Raw genomic sequence first — 17,834 nt, forward strand, 5'->3', positions numbered from 1 at the left:
GTTTTATTTGCTATCTTTATTTATCGTTTAAATGGTAATTTTTAACGACTGCTTGCACCTTTGACTCATGTCGTGGAGGTGCTGTGAAATGGAGAGGCAGGCCTAAGTCACGTGTCCGAATAGTTTTTTTTTTTTTTTTGTGCGACCTTTCCTGCCTCAACACAAGGAAAATGGACATTCCACTCATGCGTACCAACGTGCTACACTGAGGTAACTACGGGATTGCAGACATTGAAGCTAATAAAATCCAATTTGTGTGCTGATGAGGAGGGGGGGGACTTTAGACTTCTACATCAACTGAATCCCTTCAGAAACATTGAAGGCTGACCCCTGAAACAGCAACAGAAATTTCACATCCTCTTCTTCAAAAAATCACACAAATCAATGCGAATGACCATCTCCTTAATGTTGTTGACCACTTGACCTACCTGGGCAGCACGGTGTCCAACGATGCGTCACTACTCAAAGAAACAGATAACTGTCTCGCAGAGGCCAACAGCCCTTTTGGTCGCCTCAAACTGAGAGTATGGCGGAATAGGTCTTTTCACCTAGCAACAAAAGTCAGTGTTTATGAAGCAGTGGTTCTCACCACACTTTTGTATGGCTCTGGGACCTGAGTTCTCTATAGAAGGCATGGCTCCTCGAACGCTTCCAACAAAGGTAGGCCTGCCATCGCTCCATAATGGGTATACGCTGGCAAGACTACATTAACCTACAAATAACTATGTTGTGGACAGTATATAAGCCAACTCCCCCCCCCCCCAACAGAAAAAAATCTGGCTACGCCCATGATATATATTTGTGTGTGTGTCTGCCTGGATGTGTGCTCTGAACTATCGTCTCGATGGTTGCCGGCTCAAACCCTGACGTCTGCTGACCCCCGTATTCTTGCGGGAACTTTTAGTTAGTATGCTGTCACAAACCGCCACCAATTATGTTGATGTTGATTGGGTTCTACTGACTTTAGCATTTTTACTTCACAAATAGATGATCACAGCCAACAAAGTCCTATAATTTTTACATAAGAGAATAACATATTAATATATCCAAGTAGCATTAATAACGTACTTGTCATAACAATCACATTAGAATTTAATAAGTAATGTCATACTTGAACTTTATCAATGGATGGCTGCCTGGTCGTGCGGTGTGCGCGCTTGACTGTCGTTCAGATTTATCGATGGTCCAGGGTTCAAACCCTGCCCGCTCCCATCCCCCGTCGTCCTGTGGGAGGTTTGGATTAGGAAGTAATTATCTTCAACTCTGAAGGAACATCCGAAACATGTAAAACATTTTACAGACAAACATCACATTCCAATATCTTGAAGTTATTGTACTGGAGAATGTTCAAAGTTTCACTAGTAGCCTAATTGTACATTCAAAAAACTAATCGACTACCCTATGCATACTCGACTACCTATAATCCCTTGAGGTCAAAGTTCTCTCGTGATCTTTCTTGTTATTATGGGTTGCCTGAATCAGACAGAAAAACCAAAGACTTAGCAGAGTTTAAGTCACTAATTAACATGCAGAGTTTAAGTCACTAATCAACATGCATGACTAGATCGACACAAGAATTTGTAGGACTTAATTATCTTTTCTTTTGAAGAAATATCTGTAATGTATAAGATTTATAAATAATTTCATCAATATCAATAATCAACATCAATATCAATAGTCACTTTTTTTTTACTTATTTGACTGTTGGTCGAGTGGCTAGTTAATCTAATATCTTTCTAGGCAGCACAGAGACTAATTAACATTGTAGGACTTAATTATCTTTTCTTTTGAAGAAATATCTGTAATGTAAAAGATTTGTGAATAATTTCATCAATATCAACATCAATATCAATAATCACTTTTTTACTTATTTGACTGTTGGTCGGGTGGCTAGTTAATCTAATATCTTCCTAGGCAGCACAGAGACTAATTAACATTGTAGGACTTAATTATCTTTTCTTTTGAAGAAATATCTGTAATGTATAAGATTTGTAAATAATTTCATCAATATCAATAATCATCAATATCAATAATCTCTTTTTTTTTTTTTACTTATTTGACTGTTGGTCGAGTGGCTATAGTTAATCTAATATCTTCCTAGGCAGCACAGAGACTGGTTCGTAAACCACTCAGCTACTCTCTGTTTATTTCAATTCCTTTAATATGAACCTATAATTTGCTCTCATTATACAAGGTCTTCTATACTAGGTCTGGATCATCCTTTCTGATTGCAATCTCTCTGAGCATTTTACTTAAGTATATTGTTTCGATAAAATATATGAGAATTATGTGATGTTTTTTTTTAATTATTATTTTTACACCTAGATATATTGAGTTTTTATTCTGTGTAACTGGTTATTACCATGAATAAAATAAGTAGGCCTAATGTTTGTTTGAGTTGTTTTTCGTTTTTTTTCCCTTAGTCTAATATTAATAACTGACATTTTTTCTGGACGGATAGTCATGCTCCCGTTTGATTCCCACTTCTGTAGGCTATTTTTTTTTTATTTCAGTATCTTGTGTTGTTTTTATAGTTCTAAATAGGCATGTTGTGCAATCGTCTGCAAATGTGTTTTTTGTTCCGGAATTAATGCAATTCGGTAGCTAATTTATGTAAATTAGAAGCAGTGTAACTAAATCTTTGATGGATCCACGAGAATAGCTTCTCATTTAGCCTACGGATATTTTGCTCCGAACTTTGTGTGTGTGTGTGGAGAAGGGGAATTGAGTACACAATTATTGTGAACATTATATATGGTAATTCTTGTTACGTTTGTCATCTTTATCTTTTTTTTTTGTATCGAAAAATCTTTTTAATGTCTTACATAGTTCGATACTGCCACTCTCCTCTCAATATGCACAGCTATGGCCCAAGCATTTTTAACCAAAAATAATCAGCAATTATAATAAACATTGGTAAAGAAATTTGGAATTATTATCGGTTTAAAAAAAATAAATAACCAACCTTTAATATAGACTATAGATCTATATTGATGGCTGATCTGCAAGACACTTCTTTTAAAAGCTATTTTAGAAATAATACAACCATACATATATATATTTATTTATGCCTATGAATACAACTTAACTTTCATATTTATGTAGATCAGTGCGAATAATAAGAGGTTATCTTTCCTGTTGTCAGGACTACACTCCGCGAGTATTGTTATGGTGGAAAAGAACAATTTTACCACTAAAGTTCTACTAGATCTACTTGTGTTTACATATTTGGTAATTGAAAATCTCAAGCTTACGTTTAATATTTCAAAAGTATAAATATGATTGAAATTATAATTTAAATCTACTTGTAAAAAGTTTTAAAATGTGCCGCATCATATGCAGATGATGGTGAGATATAGCTACACTTGACATCAAGAAGAGTCTCACAGACTCAAGACTCCGAGTCAAGATAGTTAGATCTAGTATCATGTACTAACTAGATCTATATATCTAACTCTATTAGTGTACTGTTAGTGTGAAGTATATAATTAAATAATACTACTGCTAGCCTAGTGTTAAGTAGGGCCTACTAATGTTACTATTACTCTACTCTCTAGTCTACATAGCTTATAGTTATATAGTCTATATTTATATAGGCTTAGTATATCATTCTAGTCACTCTAGAAATGATAGATTATACTTATAGAATCTAGATTATCCATATAATAACTCTTAAGTCACTTAGGAATATACTGTAGATCTGCATATTTGTCTCTGATCTAGAAAACATATTTTATATTGATTATATTTAAAATAGGTGTAGATCTAGAAAGATTAGTTTATACATTAAAATAATTAAATGTATAAGATCTATAATATAGCTGCCTGTAGCCTACATATATATTTTATTCAATGCAGATCTACTACATCTAGATTAGATCCAAAAATGTGTAAACTTTATATTATATATAATATAGATAGTTAGATAAGTCTTCTTCATTTTGAGCTAAATTACTCCAGGTCCCTAGCTATTACTTAGCTACTAATTAGATTTAGACTAAATTTTAGTAGGCCCCTTTCTTTTGGAGCTAAAATTATTTAAAACTATTAAAACTATATTATATAGCATACTTTATACCCTCTTGGAGTTTGAATCTAGATTATATACTGCAGTACTGCTACTATCTTAGTTTGCTATCTAGATGTAACTCCTACAGTTTCCTACCATCATGTATGTGAGATATGCTAGAATGGCATGTATATAACTAAAAAACAGTGACTTTGAAGTCTTATCTATCACTGGAAGCATATGATAAGTTGCATGCACAGTGTCCAGCCACTTTTAATTTCCTCAAAAATGTGATTAACAAATTAAAGAAGAATTGAAATATAAATATCCTTAAACCACAAAGTTTCAGTCTTAACCAAGTTTTTAATTTAAGACTTTCTAAACCCAAACCCATGCACTTGGATTTGCCACTAAGCCCTGCAGCTGTGTGTTAGAAAAACAAAACCTAATAAGATACATATATACCAAAAATAAAAACAATATACATTATTTCCTAACAACACAACAAGTAATTAGATTTAACACCTAAATTAATTTCACTATTTTTCTTCCTCATTCTGATAGTGTGAATAAAATTATTGTAGCTATATAGTTTAAAAAGGCTTTACTTTAGCTTCTTCCCTAGTGCTATTAGAGCATGGAATGGGTTGCCTGAGCTAGCCTTGAAAACCAGTGACTTGGCAGAATTTAAGTCATTGGTTAATATGCATGACTAAATGCATGACACATAGGACATAATCATCTTCTTTTTTGAAGTAATGTCTGTATTATATAAGATAAGATAAACTTTGTTTCTATTAAAGTTCCATAAGAATCTTTAATTTTTCTCATAGTGAGCCTTTTCAAGTAAAACAAAATGCCGCCACCACGATCAGCAAGGTCAGACATGAGTGATGCTGACATGGAAGGCCTCCAAGAGCAAGAGTTACTAAAGTTACAGCGAAGCTTTCGTAATATGGAAGGAGACAGAGCAGCATACACAGAAGAGTCCCAGAATGCTATTCGAAAGCAGAAGTAAGTTTTTAACTTCCTGTCATGGCTCATTTCTCTAAGTTTATCAGTTATCAGAGAAATTCATTTGAACTATATATACTGGTATTCATAAATTACCTCATTTAATAATTTAATATAGGCCAGTGCTACAGTGACCTATTGAGCTGCAGTGGGTACCAAAAAGCCCACAGAGTCTGGGAGCACATAGGGTGCGCTGACAGAGCCTCTACATGGTGGAAGCTACCTAGCCCTAAACAGTATAATTGCCCATTGCAGGATGGTCATTGTCCCATTCTTTCTCACTTTACATGGTTCAACCCAAACTTCTAATCTTGATGCTTTTTTACGAATTCTATTCCACAGGTCTAGGAAACCACTTTCTCTTGATTTACATAACACACAACTGCAGGCCTTTTGAAATAAAGGAAATAAGCCTCTCAAACCCTCACACTTTCCAAATATAATAATAATAATAATAAAATAAAAACAAAACAGAAGAGTTAGAGATAATGCAAGAAACATAAAAAATCATACATAATAGCTGGCACAGAAAGGAAGCTAAATTTAGATAACTCAGACATTTTCTATAGCAATTTCAAAATAATGAGGAAAAAGTAAAAAATAATCAAATAAATTGTATATGTTATTTATTTTAGCATGCTATATAGTTACATATTAACTTTTTTTTCTCAGGCAAGAAATGAAACAATTGGAGTCAGAGAAAGAAGAATTACTGAAACAATTAAGACTTGCTGAATCCAGATCAAATCAAGTGAAAGATGAACAATATACTGACACATTAGTTACTTTGTTAGAAGCCAAAGGTAGTTTAATATAGCCCAAAAAATTTTTTTAACATCAACATGGTCACACATGAAATGGGTCAACACTAACACACTATGGCATAATTTAGCACATTGATATCACTGCAGTGTAGGTATAAAGTCATAAAAATGTAATTGGTACCACCATCACATTTTCTGACCAGGCTAGCATCATGTGTCAAGGTACCGGTACCTAACATCTTTTCTCATTCCCAAAGTAAGATGAGAGAAAAATTGGTTTTAGTGCTGCCTCTAATCGTCTAAAGAAATGTGTCTCAAGATGCCCACATTGTAGGTTTAACCATTGCTACATAAGTTCTTACAAAACATATACATGAGGTTTGAGGTAGGTTTGAGAATGACCTTTGCTCCTTAAGTTCCTACTTTCAGAACAAACTTTAACTTGTGGTGTCCTAATCACAGGGAGAAAACTGCCCATGTTCTCTTTGTCTGTCTCACATTTGTTCAATAGGAAGCATATAATATGTACAAAGGAGAACCTCAATCTCTAAAGCCTTCACTCAAAGGAATTTGTTGTTGATAATTATTAGCCCATAGGCAAAGTCTTACCATTAATACCAAGCAAGTTATTATAAATTTGCGATATTTAAGAGATTGATTTCTTGTAATAGATTGGTAGTATTCATATGCAGGGGATGAAAATGAAAATTTTAAGTTTTTATTTTACTGTAAATTTGTTTTAAAAATGTTTCCCAGAGTTCTTTTACTCTATGCTAGATGGCATAGACATTTCTTATAACTCTGTAGACTAGACATGTCCAGTTCAAGTCCCATATATCTGTTATTGTGCACCAATCAGATCCGTAACCATGAATACCTTATCAAAATCAATACTCTATAAAAACACTTGTATTACAGATAAAAATGAAGAGGAAATGAGAGCACAAGAAGAAGAGCAAAAAAATCTGGATGCTAAGATTAAGGCTTTGGAGAAGGACATAAAAGAACTTCAGAGAAATACAGGAGGATCTAACGTAGGCTCCGAGCATTCAACTCATGTCACCAAGAAACAGAGAGTGCTTGAGAATCGCCTTGACCAGGTAAATGTTGATCTTATTATTCTTAATTTGTTTCCTTATGTTATGGAAATATTTTTAATTTAATCATGATCATTATTAAAACTAAGTGTGGAGCAGCAGTCACTTTCCTATAAAATTATCTAGTACATTAGTTTCCTTCTCAGACCTTGAGATCTATAGGACAGCTGATGTTAAGGTCATCTGATTTTATTGCCAATGGTTAATGAGCAGGGTGTCATGTGGCCAGCACAATGACCAATTACCGGTACCTTTACTTCCCTCAACTAAAGTCAGGTATCCATTGGAGTTGGGTGGACTCAGAGGCACCCTAAAAATCCCAGTTGTCACCAAGATTTGAACCCAGGATCCCAGGTTTGGAAGCCAAATGCTTAACCACTCAGCCACCACACCCTAACCCTGTACATTAATGCTTTGTATTTCTTCATTTAACAAATTTACATAGCTATTATAATGTGTTGTCTCCTATTATCTTACACTTTTTTCCCCTATATTATTATGAATATGCAAAAGACCTAATTATCTTATATAATACAGACGTTACTTCAAAAAAGAAGATGATTACGTCCTACGCGTCATGCATCTAGTCATGCATATGCATCTAGTCATGCATATCTTTGCACTATCTCTATTGAATATTTTTAGATGTTGAATATTTTCAGAAAGCTACTTAATAAACATAAGCACCTGACATTTAAAGCTCATTATTCATTCTATTTTAATAGGCAGGTCAAATTAATTAAAATAAAGTAACATGGGGGCAAGGGCAGATACTGAATGAGGCAATCTTCTTTTTTTTTTTTTTTTTTTTTTTTTTTAATCTTGGCTATGACAATCTTTGTTATTGATAAATTTCATTCTCCCAATTTGAACCAATGGTAAAAAATGGGTTTGCATCAAAGATTTATTTTGATTCTTAAAAATGAAAATGTAAAAAGCTTATGAAACATGCAATGATTGGGTTATAATGATTTCCAAAACAATGTTGTGACATTTTTGACTAATCCTTCACCAGGCTAAAAAGAAATTCAACGACTGCTTGAGTCAAAATGCCAAGTTACGTGACGAAATTGAAAGTCACAGGAATGAACATCATAAATTTGAAAATCTGTACAAAAAACTGGAAAAAGAATTGAAAAATCTGAGGAAGGAAATGGCTGAGATCATTGAGTCTTCAACAGCTGCTTATGATCAAAGGTTGTTGTTTTTTTAAGCTTTTACTCTCTAAATAAAATAGGAATTAAAAAAATCCTTAGATATGTTTTAATATACTATCAAATAATTTTTTTATGGAAAGTCTTAAAAAGAAAATAAATATGCTATTCCATATGCTAGGGCTAATTCGTACAAGTGCTCCTTCCCTTTTTCCCAAGTGCCATCAAAGCATGATTAGGTTACTTGAATCCGCTAGGAAAACCAATGATTTAGCAGAGTTTAAGTCTCTAATTGACATGCATGACTAGATGAACACGTAGGATGTAATTATCTCTTTTTGATGGAGCATCTGTAATTTGTAGATAAGATAAATGTCTCTGTGAACTAAAGGGCAAAAGAATAGTTCTTTTTACAGATTTTTAACTTAACCTATGAAGAGTTCTTTTTGCATATTGTTAATTAACTTATGTTACCAGACATGTACATTTACTCAAGCTGTTGTCGGTTATTTGTTGCAGATGTTTGAATCCATGCATCAAACTAGAGCCTCATCCAGTAGCTAAACATTGCTCTGCTCAGCTTTCATGTCTTTTTTGGTTGATTTTACTTTGATGGCCAATATTTCTTAAATCAATTCCCTTCCCCATCCAAATGGCAGCAATTTATACAAGACAATTAATTACTGGCTGGTATTTCAAAATTTATTCTGTGAGACTCTGCTTTTCATACTTATTATATTAAACTGCCATGACATGGTTTGTTATCATTACAGAACATAATAAAGACTTCTTTATCTCCCTTTGTTTTGGATATTTGAGACTAAAACTTTTGATCCTAAACAATGTATTTACAGAGACGATGCCCAGGCAAAGATGATTATACTCAAAGAGAAGGCAGATAAGGATGTTCAACAACATAATACAGAGATGAAAGAGTTGGTTCGAATCATTGATCATGATCGCAAACTGAAAGAATTTATGGGAATCAAGGGGCAGGAAAGACAGGAGGATCCTCAGCTTGTTGCTTGGAGACAGCGCAAAGGTTTATACATCTTTTAGAACTTGTTTATTAACATTATTTTGTGAATGTTTTAAATGACACTTCCTTACATTTATATGACTAGCGACCTTAAGTCACTTTTTTGTTAAGGAACAGGAGAAGGGTGATGTTAGTTATAATTGTTATACTGTAAAATATTCCTTTCAGACCTTCCTTTTAGGCACATCCTTACATTTATATCACTAGTGACCTTAAGTCACTTTTTTGTTAAAGGAGAGGAGAAGGGTGATATTAGTTATAATTGTTATACTGTAAAATATTCCTTTCAGGCACATCCTTACATTTATATCACCAGCGACTTAAATCACTTTTTTGTTAAGGGAGAGAAGAAGGGTGTTAGTTATAATTGTTATACAGACCTTGTGATCTAAAGGGCAGATGATGTAAAAATTTCATCTGTTTCTGGGGTGTCATGTGGCCAGCACAGTGACCAATCACTTTTCTTTACCCAACAAATGTCAGGTACCCATTAAAAATCCCTGTCTTCAATGATATTAGAATCTAGGGCTCCTCAGTTCAGAAGCTAAGGGCTTTTAACATTTGGCCACCTCGCCTCCCATAATTATTATATTATATTTATTATTGTCTTTAAAAAATTATGATACTTCTATATCATAAAAAAATCAGTTTAATATTTCCTGAAAAAAAAAATTGGGCAGATGTTTTTGTTTTTTCAAAAATCTGTAAACTAAACAACAACAAAAAATATTATTATATAAAGACAAAGTTGTTTAAAGTTAAACCCAATTTAATGTTAAATGATTTTGCTAATTTAGCTGTTGAAAGTGAGAAGAAGAAAGAGAGCCAAGAAGATTCTGTTGAGACTTATGAAGAAGCTTTTGTAAGAATCCGAGAGATGACAGGAGAAGATGACATTGACATACTCGTCAGAAGGTTTATTGAAGTGGAGGATACAAACTTTGCGCTATTCAACTATGTGAATGAACAGAACAATGAAATTGAAAAACTCAATGAAGATATTAATGCAGTAAGTGGACTTCTGTTGCTAGACCTATTTTATACCTTTATACATATATATTTTCACCTTCACCTATTCTTTAGTCTTTTGAACAGCTGGGGTATTATACAAGATCTGGCAACCATCTTTCTCCATTCCTCTCTATCTTTCACTTTGTTTAGAATACATCCAATGACAGGCCTGTCCATTGTTTTAATATTGTCTTCCCATCCTTTTATCGGTCTGCCTCTTCTTCTCTTTTCCTGGTACTGTTCCCTGAAGAATGGTCTTTGTGAGCCCTGAGGACCTTGTTATGTGTCCATAGAGTTTAAGTTTGCATTTTTTGATAGAGGCTAGCAGGTCATCAAGGGGTCCAATTGCTTCAATGAAATAAGAAAAGCATTAATATAGTATTTGTTAATTTGAATATTTGGGTGTTCCTTTGGAGGACCCAAAAAAAAAGTTGACTATAGTTGGGGAAAAGTAAAGGCAGTTGTTAATTGTGCTGGCCACATGACACCCTCGTTAACCATGAGCCACAGAAACAGATTACCTTTACATCATCTGCACCTGTAAATTGCAAGGGAAACTTTTCTTTTACCGAATGAAACACAATTGTTATACCAACTTTTTTGACATGCTGGAGCTGGGATATTTATCTAGTTGAATGTTATATTTAAAGTTATGGTATATCTCTAACATTTCTTCCCTGGCAATAAAACATATATTTAGTTAAACTAGTTCAAGTCTGTTTAATAGAATAGAAGAAAAAAATAGTATGCTTATTTTAATATTTGCTTGCAAAAAAACAAATTATTTCCTAAGGATTTGTTTTACTCACTCTTAGATACAGTTAGAAATTGAAAACTTCAAGAAACAAGGTATTGAGCTAGAAAGTCAAAGAAAACAGATTTTGAGAAGCCTTGAAGAGAAACAGACTAAGGCCTCCAGAGAGGCAGATGAGTATGAGCAGAAACACAAAGAAGTGTCAAAGATATTAGATCAGCTTAAAGCAGGTAAGGTTTAGTATTATCTATCATTATTAAATTTTTTATCTCTTCTCACTGATAGGTAGGGGCATGCATGATGAGTGGGGCTATGTGGGGTATGAATCAAATCATTTGTCTTGTTGGTAAATAGTTGCATGTTGTAAAGTAAAGAAAAGTAACCCTTTCAGACCTTGTGATCTATAGGGCGGATAATGTAAAGGTTATGTTTCTGTAGCTGAGGGTTTTAAAAAAGTTGTCATGCAACCAGCACAACTAAGCGGTTTTACTTTCTTCAACTAATGTTAAGTTGAGTGAACTCAGGAGGATCTTAAAAGTCCATAAATTCAAATTCTTCCCCGTCTTCACCAAGATTTGAATCCAAGACCCTCAGTTCAAAACCCAAGACATTTACATCTCAGCAACCATGCACCATAAATAGTTGTATGTCCTGATCTAATATTGTTTAGTTGGCTCTTTTCTGTAAGTCATGAATGAATCATTGACCAGTTTCAAAATCAAATGTCAGCCATCACATTTTTACGTGGTAAATTTTTTTAAGCAAAAAAAGGAAATAAACTTGAAAAAAAAACATTATTCCAAATTATTTATAAATGAATATCTATATTTTACAATTATAAAATTATGCTTTTATGCAAGTTGAAATTGCTAAGTAAAACTGAAGCTTATAATGTTTGTTCTTTTATACTTTTGTAAATATTTATTTAAAGATAATCATAATATTGTTTTTGACAGCTAAAAAAATAATACAGGTAATTAAGGCAGAGACTTTTTTGTTCACTTTGAATTAATTATAAAGTGTTATGATTTTTTTTTTTCTTCCACTTTTTGTTTTAATTTTCCATTTAAATTCTTACAATTGTTTCATTTTTTATAAATCAAAAATATGTATATAATTTTAGTAATAGGCCAACTGCATATAAATAAATGGGAAACAGAAATATCATGATGAGATTCATAATTTTAAAACTTTCATATGAGTATAAAAAGAATTTGGAAAGAACACCTTTGAAAATAAGTGAAACAGTGTCTTGTAATCATCAAAATGTACAAATATGATTCTTTCATGTTAATTTAAAATGTAATTTTTATAGAAACAGCATCATGTCTCTCTTCTGTTGTACTTGTACTGGAACATAATTTTAATTAATTTTTAAAGTCCAGATATAGCCTGAAAGAAATTATACTACATAGTTAAAAATGCTTACCTAAGTGCCAGACACCTGCTAGGGAAAGTTTATAGGGCAGTTTTTAATTGTAGTGGCCTAACAGCTAATGTAGCTTTAACCCTTAAAATGCGTGTGTGATAGTTTAGCCTCTAAACATCAGAATTGTAATTTCATTATATATGCACTCATTTTAATGCAGCTCAGCACTTAAAGGGTTAATCTGAAAGAAAATTTCAATGGACTCAACGCTTTTAGTGGTGCCACGGTCTGCAGGCTTTTTTCTGTCCACAGACGAAGGTTTGGAACTCACTCCTCATTGATCTCAGACAGACAACCTGCAACACTACATTCAAGAAGAACATTAAGACCTATCTGTTTAAAAATTTTTTTTAGATTATTATTTATTTTTTTTACCTTACGTGCTAATGTTTCTAATCTTATCACAGCGCCTGGAGCCTAGATTTTGTTTGTTAACTGCCGGTTTATAAATAAAATTATTATTTATTTATTATTATTATTTATGTATCTATATTTCAAACATGACTTTGTTTTAATTCAAAGGTATTGATTCACTTTTTAACAAAATCAACTGTGACAGATCAACAATAAATGATATGCTTGGAGCTGCCACTGGAGTCACTGATAGTAACATGATACAATATCTTGGTATTATTGAGCAGAGAACAAATGAACTGCTAGCTATACAGACATATGAACAACTAAAGGTAAGTATATCTACTAAAGAATAAAAACTTTTTAAAAATTCTTCAGTAGGCTATAGCAGAGAATTTATGAAATGCTATGAAGATGAACGAGCATCTAAAATTATCCCTTTGTACCATTAAGTGTATCCTATAAAAATAAGAGTAAAATACCCACTCAGACCAGGGCAGATGATGTAAAGGTTATCTGTTTCTGTGGCTGACAGTTAAGGAGGGTGTCGTGTGGCTAGCACAATGTCCAACTGTCTTTACTTTACGATTGTCAGGTAACCATTAGAGTTGGTGTCCTTACAAATTCAAAACTTCAAACCCTCTGTTTGAAAGCCAAGCTCTTTACTACTCATCCACCACACCCCTTCCTTGCTTTTAGGTCGTTGGCATTTTTATCCTCTTCCGCCAATGTAAATCTTTTTTAGAATTCCTCTACTGTATTTTAATTGAACATCAATTATATTTTAATAAAGCAAATAATGTTTTATTTATTCTAGAATCAAGATAAAATACATACAAGTACTGTTGGATTACTCGGTGAAGGTCCACCACCTCCTTTACAACCTCATCCCATAATTCCTCCAGCTGTTGGGTAAGTAATGTTTTTAATTCTTGTGATGGCTTGATGTCAATATTTACCGCACTGGGGTTTTTTTCTCGACTTTTTCATCATCATGTGCTCCAGATGGTTGTCTTGATGGTCCTTGACCACTGCCATTCCCCGTCCTCCTGTGGGAGGTTTGGGCTAGGAGTTAGATTAACTCTGAAGGAACATCCAAAACATGTAAAAACAAAACGACATAAAATGTTTTTATAACAATATCTAACCTCAATATTTCAATGAAATGAAATTCTTTTAAAAGCTCTTCCCAACTATAGATATTGATATACATCACTTTCATCTGGAAATATCAGTGTAAGAACTGACCAGGTTAAGAGTCAAGCTGTTTATATGTATATATTTGAGAGACAAAAAGTCTAATTGATAGTATGAACAACAAAACTGTCAAAGAAAATCATGACAATGTTAACTAACAATAGAAAAAACAACAATTAAGTCAGGTTTGATCACAGATGTAACTCTATTCTTCGTACACTCTTTTAATATTACTGAAACTTTAAGATCAATGAAGATACCAAGCAGTACTACATCTTTGACTATTTCTTTTATTCTTATCAATAGCTATGGTCAACTGATTATTAAATATTGTGCATTTAATGAATTTTTCTCACTGATACAATCATACAGTTAGAAAACATCTTATCTTATAAGTTACAGCCTAGAGGTTCATTTGAAACAGAAGATATCTGTATTCACGTGTTGATATAGTCATGTGTGTTAATTAAAAACTTAAACTCTGCTAATTCATTGATTTTCCTGTTCCCTTCTGTAATGGCTCTATTGTAGCAACATCCTAAATCACTTAGATAAACATAATGTCCTCACTCCATACCAACATGGCTTTAGGAAATACAGGTCGTGTAAAACTCAACTAATAGGATTAATTGATGATTTTTCACAAGGCTTAGAAAAATAAGATAATAGTGAACAAATAGATGCAATTTTATTAGACTTATGTAAGGCATTTGACAAAGTTCACCACCATAGCCTGCTTAAAAAAACTAAAATACTTTGGCATTAATGGTTCATTAAAATAATGGATTTAGAACAAATTCATAGACATCCTCCTTCTTCCCTAGTGCCATTAGGGAAGAGAATGGGTTGCCTGAATCAGCCAGGAAAACCAGAGACTTAGCAAAGTTTAAGTCATTGATTAACATGCATGACCAGATTGATACATGAGATGCATAGGACATAATAATCTTCTTTTTTAAAGCAACATCTGTAGTATATAAGATAAGAAGATAATAAGCACTTGTACAATTTGCCCTAGCATATGGAATAAGAAATGTGCCATTTATCTTTGTGTCTTTCTGAAACAATTAGTTTACATTATTTATTTAATTTTAAGATTTTTGTATTGAAATTCACATTTTATTTTTAAACAGAGATGAATATGAAAGTGAAGTCAGTGATGAGGAAGAAGATGAAGCCAGGCCTTACACAAGGAATGAGCTTCAAAACAAAGTCCTCAAAACAGTGAAAAAGAGGGAAAAGGCAGCCATTGGAGATGGATTTAAATATGATTTAACAACTAGAGAAAAGACTCAAAAGAAGAAAGAAGGAAAGAAATAATTAATAATAAAGAAAAAAGATATATTATGACATTCTACATCTTGTACTTCTAAAATATGTGATTAGGGAGGAAATAGATTGGGAATATAAATATTAATTCAGAGTTGAATATATGTCCTTCAATATACATTGCTTGTCTTGTCTAATATTTAGGGATTGAAAAAGAGATTTATTAAGATGCCAACTTATGGGCTTAGAAAAAGTCAGATCAAGTATGCATATAATACATGTAAACTATTAACATTCTGATGACTTACAGGTTCTAGGACCAATACCACCCCCTTTAATCAGCATACCTCCTATGAGGGTAACAATCAGATCTTTGTACATCTATTTAATGTAAAGTGTATGTAATGACAACCTTCTAATATACTTTTTTATGGTAGTTCTCTTAAAATTTATTTCATGTAATGAACAATAACAAAATGTCATCAAGTTTTACTGTAAATTAAAAAAATTGGCTTCGTGTACCAGTATCTGTTAATGGTATCCAAAATAAATATTTAAAAAAATTGGATTATTATTATTTGACTTTCAAAATAATTATCAAAAATCATATAAACAGATATGATATATAACATATAGTCCTATAGATAAGACACATTCTTTCTTTGCTTGAAACAGTTTGACTACATTTCAAACATTTCCATGTTCACTAAATTATTATATTTTATTTAGTTTGAGGGTTATATATTATAAAGTATGCCATGTTTATGACCTACTCAAAAGGAAGGATTAATTTTAATAAGTGATACAATTTTATAAATATATTTATTATTTTATAAATACATTTTTAAAAAAATGTTAAAACAAATGACAATAAAATGTGTGATTCAGGTCATTTCTTTATTTTATGTGTATTTCTTGTCTTTGTAAATTGAAACATATACAAGAGCAATGTTGACATTGAAACTCTGGAGATGTATGCAATTTAATTGTTGATATAGATTGGATTTAATCATTTTAGATTTTATGGCACTTCTGCACAATTTAGGCCATGTTGTGCCCTCATTAAATTGTACTGAAAACTCACAATTCTGGGTTTATCATTTACAAGAAGCATATATTAAGTGTAGAAACTTTAAAAAAATTTATTTGGGAGATACTACAGACTTGGTATTTAAGTAATGAAATGAAAATCACTAAACTTAGACACACTCCAGGACAGAAGACTAAAAAAGTAAAGTTTTAATACATTTAACCACAAACAGGTAACCATAACTTACAATTTCTAAAACACAACCTAATAAAATTGTCAGAAACACATTGTTATTCCAAATGCTAGACTGAATTTTGTTAGACACTTAGTTTAGTTTAGGAAGTTAGACCCTTAGTTTAGTTTAGGAACGCACTATAATAAACTAAATTTGACTAGACATAGTGATGACATAGGCCTAGGGGTTAGAGATTATTATTGTAGACTTTTAGGACAGTAGTACGTTACCGCTAGGCTCTTGAAGGGATAACATCTTATTTTTGTTACTGACTTGACTATGGCCCATTCTGCATTCGAGGCTCATTATTCTATTTCATCTCAAGTGAAATTAGTTCCTGTGCGATGATCCAGTTCATTATTGTATATTGTCTTATAGAGGAGTATGTTTTATTAATAGGACTCGCAACAATAATACACTCTACAAGATACCCAAGCATCTAGGACTATCAAGGTACTGTAGAAATAGATCAAGTTCAACTTATACATACATCCGTTACAATTTATATAAGCAATTTCTTCTCTAGTACCATTAGAGTGTGGAACATATTGCTTGAATCAGCCATGAAAACCACTGACTTAGCAAAGTTTAAATCTATAATTAACATCTACAACTAAATTAATTAAATCATGAGGACATAATTATCTTCTCTTTTAAAGGAATGTCTGTAATTTATAAGATAAGATAAGAGATAAAATTCCTCGGTACGTGACGTTTTGGCGACGGGACGTTTTGGCGCGAGCCGTTTTGGCGACGGGACGTTTTGGCGCGAGCCGTTTTGGCGACGGGACGTTTTGGCGCGAGATATCATTTGACGATAATTTAATAAGCACGTAGCTTTTATAACAATGTTTATTTCACTCTACCATAATATTGTATCTATAGTATGAATTCTAACACCGTTCATTATTTTTTTTATTATAAGGTTTTGCTTATTTCATGAATATAGGCCTATAATAAATCAGATTCCTGAATGGTAATGACATGCTATATGTGAGTTCTGCTAATCGCACTGGATGACATTTTTGGATTTCTTTCCAAAAGATTTTTTTTTATTTGACATTAGTGTAATATACGAACTAGCCAAGAGTCACACTTTAATATAACAAAAACCATGTTAACATCTAAAGCTCTATTACGCTGAATGACGACAATAACTCCACACATAGTAAAGATCAAGACACGGAATGTGGTCAGCACAAATTCTAACGTGAAAATATATATTTTGAGAAATTGGGTAGGGGTGATTTGGGTGACACATCTCGCATTGACGCAGGTTGAGTTAAACAAATGAAGACAAGGCCAGCACCAGCACTGGTCGTTGGCGTCATGCGTCTGGCGATCATCTCCTTGGAAATGGTCATTACATGTGACACCTATCCCACCCCCTCTCTTTTGCTCACATTTCACTCCTTGTATATACTCTTTCCTCCACCCCTCCCCTCTCGATTTTTTTTTTTAATTTTAAAGTAGTATCT

General features: G+C 32.8%; 1 protein-coding gene across 2 annotated transcripts; it reads left to right on the forward strand.

Moving 5' to 3' along the window:
• The first annotated feature begins 3,111 nt into the window (after positions 1 to 3,111).
• On the forward strand, positions 3,112 to 15,981 carry LOC106053539 (coiled-coil domain-containing protein 63-like). Of its 2 annotated transcripts, none has more exons than XM_013209102.2 (11): positions 3,112 to 3,231; positions 4,843 to 5,023; positions 5,696 to 5,826; positions 6,706 to 6,887; positions 7,900 to 8,081; positions 8,893 to 9,080; positions 9,875 to 10,086; positions 10,904 to 11,072; positions 12,794 to 12,957; positions 13,443 to 13,537; positions 14,956 to 15,981. In XM_013209102.2, exons 2-11 carry the CDS (start codon positions 4,866 to 4,868, stop codon positions 15,140 to 15,142), a joined length of 1,668 nt encoding a protein of 555 aa, XP_013064556.2. In that variant the 5' UTR covers positions 3,112 to 3,231; positions 4,843 to 4,865; the 3' UTR covers positions 15,143 to 15,981. The 2 variants fall into 2 exon arrangements, with proteins under 2 accessions (XP_013064556.2, XP_013064559.2); XM_013209105.2 differs by having other exon boundaries at positions 3,145 to 3,231; positions 4,857 to 5,023.
• Positions 15,982 to 17,834: the final 1,853 nt, after the last annotated feature.

Source organism: Biomphalaria glabrata, chromosome 13 (genome assembly GCF_947242115.1).
Source record: "Biomphalaria glabrata chromosome 13, xgBioGlab47.1, whole genome shotgun sequence".
In the NCBI taxonomy this organism is placed as follows: Eukaryota; Metazoa; Mollusca; class Gastropoda; family Planorbidae; genus Biomphalaria; species Biomphalaria glabrata.